General features: G+C 37.6%; 1 protein-coding gene across 1 annotated transcript; it reads left to right on the top strand.

The window, feature by feature from the left end:
• The first annotated feature begins 6,883 nt into the window (after positions 1 to 6,883).
• Positions 6,884 to 7,378, top strand: LOC122276959. Its single transcript, XM_043086844.1, has one exon. The coding sequence runs from the start codon at positions 6,884 to 6,886 to the stop codon at positions 7,376 to 7,378; it is 495 nt and encodes a 164-aa protein (XP_042942778.1).
• The last annotated feature ends 5,867 nt before the right edge of the window (positions 7,379 to 13,245 follow it).

Below are 13,245 nucleotides of genomic sequence, written 5' to 3' on the forward strand. Positions count from 1 at the left end.
GGGTTCTACATTTTTTTCTAAGTTAGATCTGAGAGCTGGGTATCATCAGATACGCATGAGGGATGAGGATATTCCAAAAACTGCATTTAGGACTCATGAAGGGCACTATGAGTTCCTTGTCATACCTTTTGGTCTCACTAATGCCCCCTCCACTTTTCAAGGCCTCATGAATGAGGTTTTTAGACCTTTTCTTAGACAGTTTGTCATTGTCTTCTTTGATGACATTCTGGTCTATAACAAAGATATGGCTTCTCATTTATTTCATCTAACCACTGTGTTGGATACATTGAGCTTGCATCAGCTTTATGCCAAGGAGTCTAAGTGTAAGTTTGCCTGTCAGGAAATTGAATACTTGGGACACTTAATTTCTAAGGAGGGAGTAAGAACAGATCCTAAGAAATTGGATTCCATGCTTAATTGGCCTATACCTAAAACTCTTAAGTCCTTAAGAGGGTTTTTAGGTTTGACAGGCTATTGTAGAAAATTCATTAAGGGTTATGGTCTAATTGCTGCCCCTTTAACTGCCCTGTTGAAGAAAGATGCTTTTGTATGGTCAGATTCTGCTACAACAGCTTTTCATGAACTGAAGCTTGCTGTTACAAGTCCTCCAGTTCTTGTTCTTCCTGATTTTTCCAAGCCTTTTGTTATCGAGTGTGATGCTTGTGACACTGGAGTAGGGGCAGTTTTGATGCAAGATCAAAGGCCCTTAGCTTTTCTGAGTCAAGCTTTGAAAGGCAAGAACTTGACACTTTCTACTTATGAAAAAGAATTGCTAGCCTTAGTGTTAGCTGTTAAGAAGTGGAGGCCTTATCTTGTGGGTAGTGTTTTTGTCATTCGAACTGATCATCACAGCTTTAAGTATCTGCTTGAGCAGAAAATTGGGACTATAGCACAGCAGAAATGGCTATCCAAGCTCCTTGGATATGAGTTCACCATTGAGTATAAATAAGGGGTGGAAAATAGGGTAGCAGATGCCTTATCTAGAAGGGACCAGCTTGATATGGTTGCTGACTTGGCAGCCCTTTCTTTCCCTACTCCCACTTGGATTTTAGATTTGAAGTTAGCTTATGCTGCAAATCAGAATGTTCAGCACCTGCTTGCTGCATTGCAGCAGGATCCTTCTTCTGTTCCTTCATTTAAACTCAGGCATGGGTTGTTGTTTAGGAAGGATCGTATTTTTGTCCCTGATTCTCTTCCTTTGAAGCAACAAATTCTGAACTATCTGCATGCTAGTCCTGCTGCTGGACATTCTGGCTTTCACAAGTGTCTCCATAGAGCTCGAGCTGAATTTTTTTAGCCTGGTCTCAAAAATGATGTCAAGCAGTTTATTAGGGAGTGCGATACCTGTCAAAGAAATAAGATTCAGAATGTGCTTCCAGCAGGTTTTTTACAGCCTTTACCAATTCCTGATTAAATTTAGACTGACCTTTCCATGGATTTTGTAGAAGGGTTACCTATTTCTAGAGGGTATTCTGTCATCATCATGGTGGTTCATGGTGGTGGACAGATTATCTAAATATGCTCACTTCATGCCTTTGAAACACCCATTCACAACTGCTCATGTAGCCACATTATTTTTAAATAATGTTTTTAAGCTCCATGGCTTACCAAAAACAATTGTTTCTGATCGTGGTTCCACATTCACTAGTTCCTTTTGGAAGGAATTGTTCAGGCTTCAAGGAGTTAATCTTTCTTTCTCTTCAGCCTATCACCCTGAAAGTGATGGCCAAACTGAGGCTGTTAACAAGTGCCTTGAACACTTTTTGAGATCTTTTTTTGGTGATAAGCCCAAGTTGTGGGCTGATTGGCTTTCATTGGCTGAGTGGTGGTATAATTCTTCCTTTCACACTTCCACCAAATTAACCCCATTTGAGGTTGTATATGGAGTTCCTCCTAGGGGTGCTACCCACACCATACGATGCGGGGTAGACCTCCCCCCCTGGCCCCTCGCCCCCGCATGGGGCGGATGGGGTAAATCTCCCCTGTCCCCCGCCCCCGGTGTGCGGGGGCGGGGTACCCTGTCCCGCTTGACGGGGTACGGGGTGGGGGGGCAATCCATCTGGCCCCCCGCACCCCCTTTCTGGGCCTTGGGCCCAGGAGCATTTTCTGGGCCATTTTGGGCCCAGAAACCTTAGCAATGGGCCAAAATGGCCCACAAGTATGTATTTTTGGCCCAAAAAAAGGTTGTAGGCCATTTTCGTTTTTCAACCCATAAAATTATAAGTAAAAAGGAAAAAAAAATTTAAAAACCAAATTAAAAAAAAAAAAAGTGTTATGAATGGTAATTGATTTTATGGCTAATAAAAGTTACTAGTTTAAGAGTCTAATACGTAATAAACTAATAATAATAATTAAGCTATTGCAAAATTAAAAGGCTAAACAATTACAAAATTATAAACATAAAAGTGTCCAAGGGACATTGTATCAACATTACAAATTATTGAATACAAAATTTGAACAAATAATTAAAAATTGAATATTCTAAAGAGGCTTGTCAGGTGTGGCTTGTCTTTGAATCAAGGGGTGTGACAGTTGGGGCGGCTCGGGCTTGAGCACATTTTTATGTTGCAGAGGTGCTAGACGTCTCATGTGTTACTACAAAAATTAATATTAAAATTAATAACGATTAAATGGAAATGAATATAAATAAATTAAAATAATAAATAAAAAACATTTACCAGGTGGTCCAAATCCAGACTGATCACCACCCTCATCGGTCTCCTTAAAATCTAAAATATCTGAAACATGAATATCCTTTCCTATTGTCCAATTCTATGTGCATATCAATGCCTCTACGGTTGTAGGAGACAATGAATTACGGAAAGGATCCAATATACGACCTCCAGTACTAAAAGCTGACTCTGAGGCAACGGTGCTAATAGGGATGGCCAAAATACAGCAGGCAATCTCAGAAATGATGGGATATTTCTTTGAGGCATTCTTCCACCATCCTAATATATCAAAATGATCATTATCATCTTGGACCATATCCGCTGACAAATAGTTGTCTAACTCAGAAACGACCTCCGTAGATTGATGGACTAATGTGGGATTCTGTGCGAGGGTCTTAGTCCATGGCATTCTGCGCTTCTTTGTAGGAGGCCCGGTGACGGTGTCTGTAGAAGGCGTTGAGGTCGGTGCATGTGTCTTCGATGTAATACCACCCTTAATTGCCATAAACTTGTCATACAATTTTTTCAGGGTATCTCGGGCCAATTCACCAATAATTTCAGTCCATACCTGATCGTGAACAAGTCTCAACTCATATAACAAGCTTGAAACTTTCAGACGGGGATCAAGAATAACAGCCACATGTAAGAAAATATTCATTCTAGTCAAATTTCCCCAATAATGTCATATTTTAGCATCATGCTCACTGCCATCGCCCTCCTCCTTTCATTGGAACCCCTACGCATATCTTCTAATTCTTCTTTTACCCTACATATTTGTTGACAAAACTCATGGGATGTAGGGTACAAAGAACTAGATATATTCAATGTGATATCATAAAATAATCCAAGAAAATCAACGAAAGTAGAAACTACTACCCAATCATCATCATTAGGCTTTCGTGATCCACCGTGCTCATCAAAGTATTTGACATATTGGATGTCTTCATTACCCAATAATTGAAAGGCTGCCTTATATTCTTGGGCCGCCTCCAACATCAAGAAGGTTGAGTTCCATCTGGTAGGAACATCAGTACAAAGACCATTCTTCGATGTTATGCCCGCAGCTTTTGCAGTAACTTTGAATTTCTCCAATCTAAAAGGAGAAGACCTCACCCATTTCACAACCATTCTAACTCGTGCAACCAAGTCATCCACATTTTTCAACCCCTCAGTCACAATTAAATTCAAAATATGTACAGCACATCTAACATGCAAGTATTCACCACCCAAGAATGTCTTATTTGCATCTTTAAGATAATTCTTTAGATATCCTAATGCGACATCATTAGACGACGCATTATCAACTGACACAACAAAACCTTTTCCAACCCCTACTCCTTTATTGCGGCCTCTAAGGCCTTTCCAATCGTCTCACCCTTATGATCAGTTATTTGACAAAATTTAATAATTTTTTTGTGCAGAACCCAATCAGCATCAACAAAATGCACAATCAACTACATGTAATTCATATTTTGGATTGAATTCCAAGTATCGGTAGTGAGGCAAACTACCAAACCCGCCAATTGGCCCGACAAAACATCTTTGTCACGGAGGTATATCTTCTTAATATCCTTTGCCACAGTGTGACGAGAATGCAGTACAAATCTCGGTTCCAACTCTTGAAAAAATTCTTGGAACCCTTTACCCTCCACAAATTGAAAAGGCAGCTCGTCCATGACAATCATACGAGCTAACTTTCTTCTACACTCATCGGGGTTATACTTCGTATACCCTTTCAATGTTGGCACCCCGGCCCCACTACTCTCATCCGCCATTTTAAAATCTAGTCTAGATTGACCCTTCTCTACTAAGGATTTTAAAATTGGACTCTTCTTGCATTGTTCCTCTAGATGGACCTTCAGCTGGGATGTACCATATTTCCTTTAGTGACATCCATACATTTTCCCACAGTGATTACATTTAGCTTGTGGATTGTTGGCGTCACCACCCTCTAGTTTGGTAAAGTGTTGCCAAACTATGGATACAGGTTTCTTGCCCTGTGTGGGCTTCGGAGCAAGGCAGGGTGTACTCGTTATAGGGGTAGGAGTAGGGTTAGTTTCTGGGGTAGGAGTGTTGGCTGGGAAGGCGAGCTATCACTGAAATCCGAAGACATTCCTGATTCTCCAACCAAAAAAAAAATTCAAAATGCAATCCAACACAATCAGGGCAAACTGCATACAAAACCAAATACATCAAAAAAATAATTGGGTTTCGGATTCGAATCCTAATTTGGGGTTCCAATCCGAAACCCGACAATCAAATTAGGCCCCTCATTTATGTTACCAAAAGATGCAAATCAGAATAATTAGAGGTAGAGAAATGATTTGTATAACCTCTAAATAGATAAGTCTCATACAGGTTTTTATAAAAAAAAAACCCTGACCTTATTTTAAAAAAATATATATAAAATTCAAATTATTTTATAATATTAATGAAATCTATTTTTATTTTTATTTTTTGGGGATAGAAAAATCTGGGCCAATCTGGGTATATATATATATTATATATCCTTGGAGTCATGAACTCATTTTAGAGGCACAAATTGCACAATTATTTTTAGATGATAAGTGTTTGGTCAAATATTGAAATTCTATGAAATTAAGTTTATAAATTAATAAAATAAATTTAACGTTCCATATTTAATCACGTCAATTTATAAATTTATTTTAAATTAAAATTCTTTTTTTTTTCAAAAAATAACTTTAGCTTATGTCCTGTCTTTAATAGTATTGGTAGTGGTATGGCCAATTAAGTTTAAAAGTGGTATGCATTTAAAGAGTCCAACAGCCATATGAGCTTTTAAAATTTAAACTAGTGGCTCAAGTTCAACATATATCGATGTACAATGACTCACGCATCCACCTTTTTTAACAATCGATTGGTTTGCTTTAGAAATATAAGCAAACAAATAATAGTTTAATTAGAATAAAAAAATATATAAACGTTACATTATTAATTATAAAAATATCTATAAAACTTGCATTATAAATTATGATAATTAAAATAAAATATTTTTTTAGAGTTTAAATGGATAATTCAACATAAAATTAAGTTTTGAGTAGAATAAGCAAAAGACAAAAAGTGTGATAATAGACAAATTTTGCTTAACGAAATCTGGGCCAATCCATTGCTAATACTCTAATGAGTCATTCCATATTTTCACAATTCTATATTATATATTATTAGTCTATTCCTACTATCTTGATATATTATGTGTAGGGTAATACTTCATGTTCAACTCATGAGCATTAGAATATGAGTAGTGCTAATTACAACTATATTCATTTATAAAATATTTTATGATCAATATCCAAACCAATGATATATAAAATAAAATCAAGTTAGTATTTACATAAACTAAAAGTCTAAAATCACATATTAACAAATAAAAATTAATAATTTAGGAGTTTCAATACTTGATTTAGGGGTTTCAATCAATGAAATCCCTAAATCAAATTAGGGTTTCGGATTGGGACCCTAAATTAATTTAGGGTCCCAATCCGAAACCCTAGCCCCTAAATTGATTTAGGGGTTTCAATCATGAAACCCCTAAATCAATTTAGGGGCTAGGGTTTCAATGAAATTTACAAAAAAAAAAAAACAATCCAATGAAATCTAAAAAAATCCCAATCCGAAACAATCACACAATCACACGAATTCACAGCACACAATTCACAAATCCCATCCTCCATCTCCGATTCAACCTCATCCTTCCTCCAATCTCCGATCAAAACTCAAAAAAAATAAAAATCAACGGAGAAAAAATAAAGAGAAGGAGAAAATTTACCGTACGTCCAGCGTCGTGTGTCGTGCGAGAGAGAGAGAGGAGGGAATATGGCGTGCGGTGGACGGACTGGTTGCGAGAGGGAGGAGGGAACACGGAGGCGTCGACGGGAGTGGGTTTCATGCGAGTGCGAAGGCCGAAGGGGGACTCGGGAGGGGAGGGGACCGGGGTGGGGGGGGGGTGGGATCGGGGTGTTAGGGTTAAAGTGTTAAACTTAACCCATTAATGAAACAGCACCGTTTTGTCCACCATAAAACGGCGCCGTTTCATTAATGGGTATCCGGTTATATATATATATAATATATTATATTATATATTTAACTGGTGCGGGGTGGGGGAAAAAATGACGGGGGGGAGTCCGTTTTCGTCCCCCGCCTCCGCTGGGTAGGGCCATACGGGCCGGGGGGCCCCGCCCCGGCCCTAACCTATGTGGACGCCCCGCCCCGCCCTATGCGGGGGCGGGGCGGGGCAGCGGGTTCCGGGGCCCCGTTGCCCACCCCTAGTTCCTCCTACTATGCTTCAAGCTTATATTCCAGATATTACTTCTAACCAGGCAGTGGACCAGTTGCTACAGTCTCGTGAGCAGATTCTGATCACACTCAAGTCTAACCTCACTTTGGCTCAAGAAAGGATGAAATTTTATTATGATAAGCATCATACTGATAGGCAATTTTCAGTTGGGGATTGGGTTTATCTTCGACTCCAGCCTTATAGGCAACAATCAGTGGCTGGAAGGAGGAATATGAAGCTTTCACCTCGTTATTTTGGTCCTTTTCAGGTCTCTCACAGAATTGGTAAGGTGGCTTACAGATTGTGTCTTCCCTCAGATTCTCTTCTACATCCAGTTTATCATGTTTCTTCTTTAAAGAAGAAGTTGGGGGAACATGTTACTCCTATTGCTACCTTACCTCCTGTTGACTAATATGGAGAGTTAAGGCCTCAACCAGAGCAGGTGCTGGATCGCAGGTGTGTTAAGAAGGACAACAGGGCCTTGGTGGAAGTATTAATTCAATGGGAAGGTGCTGGAGTGGAAGATTCTACATGGGAGCCTTATTGGTAGATGAGGAAACAATACCCTCACCTTGTGGGCAAGGTGCTTTAAAGGGGAAGGGTGTGTTATGAGCTAGGAAGGTGCTGGAGTGGAAGCTTGGAAAGGGCAAGGTGCAGAGTTGCAGCTGTACGTGTGGGAAGGGAGGTAGTTGTTGGTCGTTGAGCTATAAGTGGGAAGGATTGATACGTAGTCGTTTTAGTGCATGTGGTTGTTGTGTTTTAGTGGAACGTTGTCGTTTTATGTTTCCTTTTATGTTTTCATTTTCATTAAGTCAAACGCTGTCGTTTACTTCTTTTAAGTGTTGAATTAGTTTTCTGCATCGTTCGTATGTCTTCATTCACTATAAATACCGTTGAAGTTGGAGGGAAAGAACTTCAACGAGAATTTGATCAACTCTGAGTTCCTTCTCCTTTTCCCTTATTCTTCTTCTTCCTCTAACCCTAATTTCTGGAGAGTGACTCTCTCGAAGCAGTCTGTTACAATATTTGGGCTCATTACATCCTCAACCTTTGCAAGTTTGTAACAATTTTTTGTTTTTTGTCTGTTTATTTCATCTGCAATTTTCTGATTTGGACATTCTAAGAAGTCTATTGATCTGCCATGTTTTTGAGAAGTCTGTTAATTAAAAAAGAAGTGGGGGCGTAAGTAATCAAACAAGTCATGGCTCTGATGACCAAGTTCAAGGACCCGACAGCAGAAACTTTGGGAAAATCATCTGTATTTTTCAAGTACTCCAGTGACCCAGTCTACAACCAAACAATTCTCCCCTCTAAAACGTAATTTTCCTGCTATTTGAGCATTTATTTTAATATATGCACTAATTAGGAAAAGGTAAAAGGAAATAAACAAGTTTAATCTCTCTTTGCCGAATTTTATTGAACTAAAAGCATTGTGAACTTATGGATAAAGACACCATTTATTAAATAAGTTCAACCTATTATCCTTAGCAATTTTCTATAGTTTTACCAACTCCAAAGAATAGGCTGACCATATCTTGTAAGAGTTGAGTTTTTTGCAACAATTTGAACTTAGTAGGAAGCTATCATATTCAAAATCCCCAACAATTTGACTGAGATTGCTCCACTATTATAGATCCTGCCACCATGTTTGCCATGAACTCTATTGGTGGTTCTTCTAGTCAACTCTAATCAATGTCAACATTTCGTGTGACAATCTAGGATTTTTATCCTAGTTGGGAGTTTTTGGGGATGGTATATACAGACCCTTGGGCTGGTTTTCTTTTTGGGTTCGAGAAAAAGAAGGGGTTCTATCCTCGCTTAGGAATCATTTAGGAGAGAGACTCGAGTGTAACGAGTAGGCTTGTGCAAAACACCCGTTAAGCCGTTCAACCCGCACAATCCGGTTGGGTCGAACCCGCTAAAATCGGATTGGGTACATGTCGGTTTCGACAACCCTTCAATCCGACTAATATCGGGTGAACCCGATTGAAAATCTGAAAAAGCGAAGCGGCAAAGCCCCTTCAATCTGAAAATCTGAAACATCTCCGATAACCTCGCACGGACTGAAGCAAAACAACGACTCCATCATCGGGGAAGTCTGCAACTCTTAATAATTTCCAAATCCCCAAAATCAACTCAACTAATGACTATCGCTAACAACCTCCCTCCAATTCAGACGCCGACCACAGCCACACTGGATCCCGGCCCTTCTGCCACGCCAATCTCTCAAACTCCATTTTCAAAGCCTACTTCGAATACACCAATCAATCATCACCATCCACCTCCGACTTCAACAAAATACAGTCCTTCCTTACCTCCTCCTCCTCCGGCGCCCTATCATGCCTCGTATGCCTGGAGCGGATCAGGCCCTCCGACCCCACCTGGTCCTGCTCCTCTCTCTGCTTCGCCATCTACTCATCTTCATATTCTCAAGCCCCTCTTCTTCTTCTTCTTATTGTTTCTTTGATTTTGAATCTGTTCACTCATGACCCATCTTCAATACACGATTTGTACTGCATAAGGAAAAGAGATTGGGTTGATCCGGCTGTGGGAAAGACAAGTAGGTAGGATAAGATAACAGATTAGGTTTTGGAACTTTGCAAATAAAAGCATCGAACGCAGAGTAAAGAGCGGGTTCGACCCGACCCGTAATTTTTGGGTCGGGTCGATCCGCATTTGTGAACCTTTTCGTACGGGTCGGGTTGGGTTGGACCATAATTTGTGCGGGCCGGGTTGATGTGCAGGCCTAGTAACGAGTAAAGCAAACACAAAGCAAAACTTTAATTGCAAATATAGTGAAAATATAGATTTTGCTATATAAAGAAGAGCATAATAAAATAAGAAAGTACCGTAAGCTTAATGGTTTTGTGGCGAACTCTTTCTTACATCTAATGCATACAGAGATAATAATGAAATTCTTCATAAGCTTTCATATTTAAAAAGGACAGTGAGGTGTATTTCTAGCTAGGTAATTGTCAATCTTTATTCTTGAGATCTATCATAATAATTGTTTACTTCCTGTGTACTTGAACATTACCTAGTTTCTTCCTATTCAATAAAGATTATATTTATAAATAAATAAACAAATAAACTATGCACACGAGTTTGACATCTAATCCAAGTTATTGAATGGGAAAAACCAAGAATATTTTTAGTTGCTCTAAATTTTATGGGAACTTCTCATAATGTAATTGTTTTTTCTTAGTTTTGAGAGTCCATTTTCTATATCAATTTTTAGTTCTGAAAATCATGTACATGCTCTGTGTGCTGAAGTCTTGTGCTGTAATTATGTACTAAATTAAATTTCGCAAAATTAGCAATAGTGGTAATACTTCAAAGTTTTAAACGTTTTGTAAATAGCATATCGAAAGATTTCTACCTTTCTCTAAACCAGACCCACCCACGCTTCCTTGCATTTAATGCTTTCTTTTTGGCTGCTGACATATTTGAAAAGAAATAGGATTAGAAGTTTAGAACGTCAAGTTAAAAGTTGACATCTTTTTTTAATAATATTATATACAGTTTTGAAGTGTGTAAATGTTGTGTAATTATTTTAAAAAAATTAGATCCACGTTTAAAAAGTTAATTTTTTTCGTGTGGATCCCGTATTAATTCACTTTTTTTAATAAAACTAGACGATACTTACATAACCACGACTACAAATATAATTTCTCCATCGTTTTTGGTCATGAGTATTTGAAATTGGGACTATAGTAGTACTTTCCTAATGGGAAGTCAGACACAGTTTAGCCTAGGATCTTGTAACACTCGTTCAATTTAGGCTAAGCACAATCCAATTTTACACACAAGACTTGAGATCAACTAATGAAATAAACATTTACTTGCGTATTGTTGAGTTTCTAAGAGAACAAAACTCAAGCCTTGCATCAGGCTGAATCATATAGTGTGATTCAGTTAAAAGGAGAGGGGATAGATAACTCATTCCTGTAGCCTTGGCTATTTTAAGTTTACATTTTAATTTTTTTTTTTCCCTTTTGGTGTATTGTATATTTGTTTGGCGCCCTTTCCCCCACTCTTCTTATCAACTCCTTTTTCGTGGATATGAATGAAACCTATATTGGTTCGAAGTATATATACATCAAGTAAACACTTGGAAGCTTTCCTTTCTTGTACCAGTTTTATATTTGTGTGTGTGGCTGGACGCATTTATGTATTACTAACATCTTTATTTTTGTATGTAATATTATATGTCAGTTCATATATGGATTGTTTCGAAAGTGACACTCATACAAATTTAAGAGTTAATGAGATGTCTACTTATTTGGATAACCGATTACAAAAGATGTCAAATATTAACTTGTCTAGTGACACAAGTCTCCCTCCTAATAAAAGGAGGGCAAATAAGGACCCCTTAGTAGTGTGGAACCATTTTACTAAAATAGATGGATGCCCTTTAAATGACCCAAAAGACGAGGGTAATTATTGTCACAAGATTTACTCTTGTCATCCTATGGTACATCAAGTATGCTACAGTATCTTGGTACTTGTAAGCAACATCCTCATAGAATTAGACTTACGGATCAACAGAATATGAGTCGTGTTGGGCCTCTTGAGGGGGCATTGACAAAATCTATACTGATACAGTTAACAATGCTTCCTCAAATTATGTTGTCATTGAGTATTTGAGAAAGTTTGTAGGAGGTCATTTGTTTGAAGGGAAATATATTCACATTAGGCATTGTGTCCATATAATGAACCTCATTGTGAATGATGGGCTAAAAGATTGTGATGATTCAATCACAAGGGTGCGCAATGCAGTTAAGTATGTTAGATCATCTCCCGCAAGAATGGAGAAATTCAAAAAGTGTATAGAGAAAGAGAAAATTGATTGTACAAAATTGGTATGCCTTGATATTTCCACGAGATGGAATTCGACTTATCTAACGCTAGAAGTTGCAGAAACATATACAAAACCTTTTTTACGATTGGAAAAGGATGATGATTCTTTTGTTCATTATTGTCGTAGTGTGAACTTGGGCTCCCCTAACTCTAATGATTGGGGGAGAGTTAGAATATTGATAAAGTTTTTGAAGATTTTTTTATGATGCTACTGTAAGACTTTCTGCCTCTTTGTAGGTCACATCTAATGCATATTTCCAGAAGATTTATGGCATACAATCACATTTGTAAAAAATGAGTCAAAGTAATGATGCAGTGTGGAAATTTATGGCGGAAAATATGAAGATTAAGTATGACAAATATTGGGGATCAATTGAAAAGACTAACTTAATGATATTTATTGTTGTTGTTCTTGATCCAAGATGCAAATTTAGTCTTTTGCATTTTTTGTTCAAAAAGATATATGGTGGTAATTTAGTCGAAGAAATGATTGCAATAGTGAAACGCTTGATGATGGATATTTACTGGGAGTATAGTATTGTGTATGGGAGTTCAAGTGGAGCTTCCTATTATGTGCCTCCTTCCTCAATTGATCATACTATGATTGATTTTGATTCTCAACAAAGTTTTTAGATTGAGTATGAGCAAGAAATTATTGAATCTAATTTGATGAACAAATCAGAGATCGATCAGTACTTAGAACATAGTTGTGAGACACGAGATCCAAATTTTAATATTTTAGATTGGTGAAAGATCAATGAAATAAAGTATCCTATTTTGGTAAGAGTTGCACAGGATGTAATGGTCATTCCTGTTTTTACAGTTTCTTTTGAGTCAATCTTCAGTGCAGGGGGTCGTGTGCTTGACCCATTTCATAGTTCACTATCTCCAAGAACAGTCAAGGCACTTGTTTGTACACAAAATTGGTTGAAGGATCTAATACCTATTGATCTTCATGTTGCCTTGGATACTATTGAAAGTTTTGAGACAGAATTGGGTAATGAATTTATTTATTATTTACACATTTTTTTATAAAGTTTTTTTTATATCATTTTAATAATCATCATGTGTTTTTTTAGAGTTTGATCCAAAATAAAGTTTTGCTTATAATGATGTGATTGAGGAGTAACTCAAGGCCTATGATTTGCGTGAATGGTGTGATTTTTATTTTTACTCCTTTGTATATGATTTGTATGAATTAAAAATTCTGATTTTATCTTCTCCAATGTTATGGAATTTCAGATTATGGAATTGAGATTAAGGAATGTTGTTGTTGCCTTCTCAAGAAATTATGGAATTGGTTTTAATAGTTTGGTAGGGGTTAGAAAAAGATGTTTATTTTGTAGTTTTTCTCTTGATAGCTTTGTACTAATGTTTTGCTCACTCCTTAATAATGAAATGATATTGATTCGTATGGAA

The sequence above is a fragment of the Carya illinoinensis genome, chromosome 9 (genome assembly GCF_018687715.1).
Source record: "Carya illinoinensis cultivar Pawnee chromosome 9, C.illinoinensisPawnee_v1, whole genome shotgun sequence".
NCBI classification, from domain to species: Eukaryota; Viridiplantae; Streptophyta; class Magnoliopsida; order Fagales; family Juglandaceae; genus Carya; species Carya illinoinensis.

Coding starts and splice junctions, on each gene's coding strand:
- LOC122276959 (XM_043086844.1), top strand. CDS start 6,884: ATGTGGACGCCCCGCCCCGCCCTATGCGGGGGCGGGGCGGGGCAGCGG.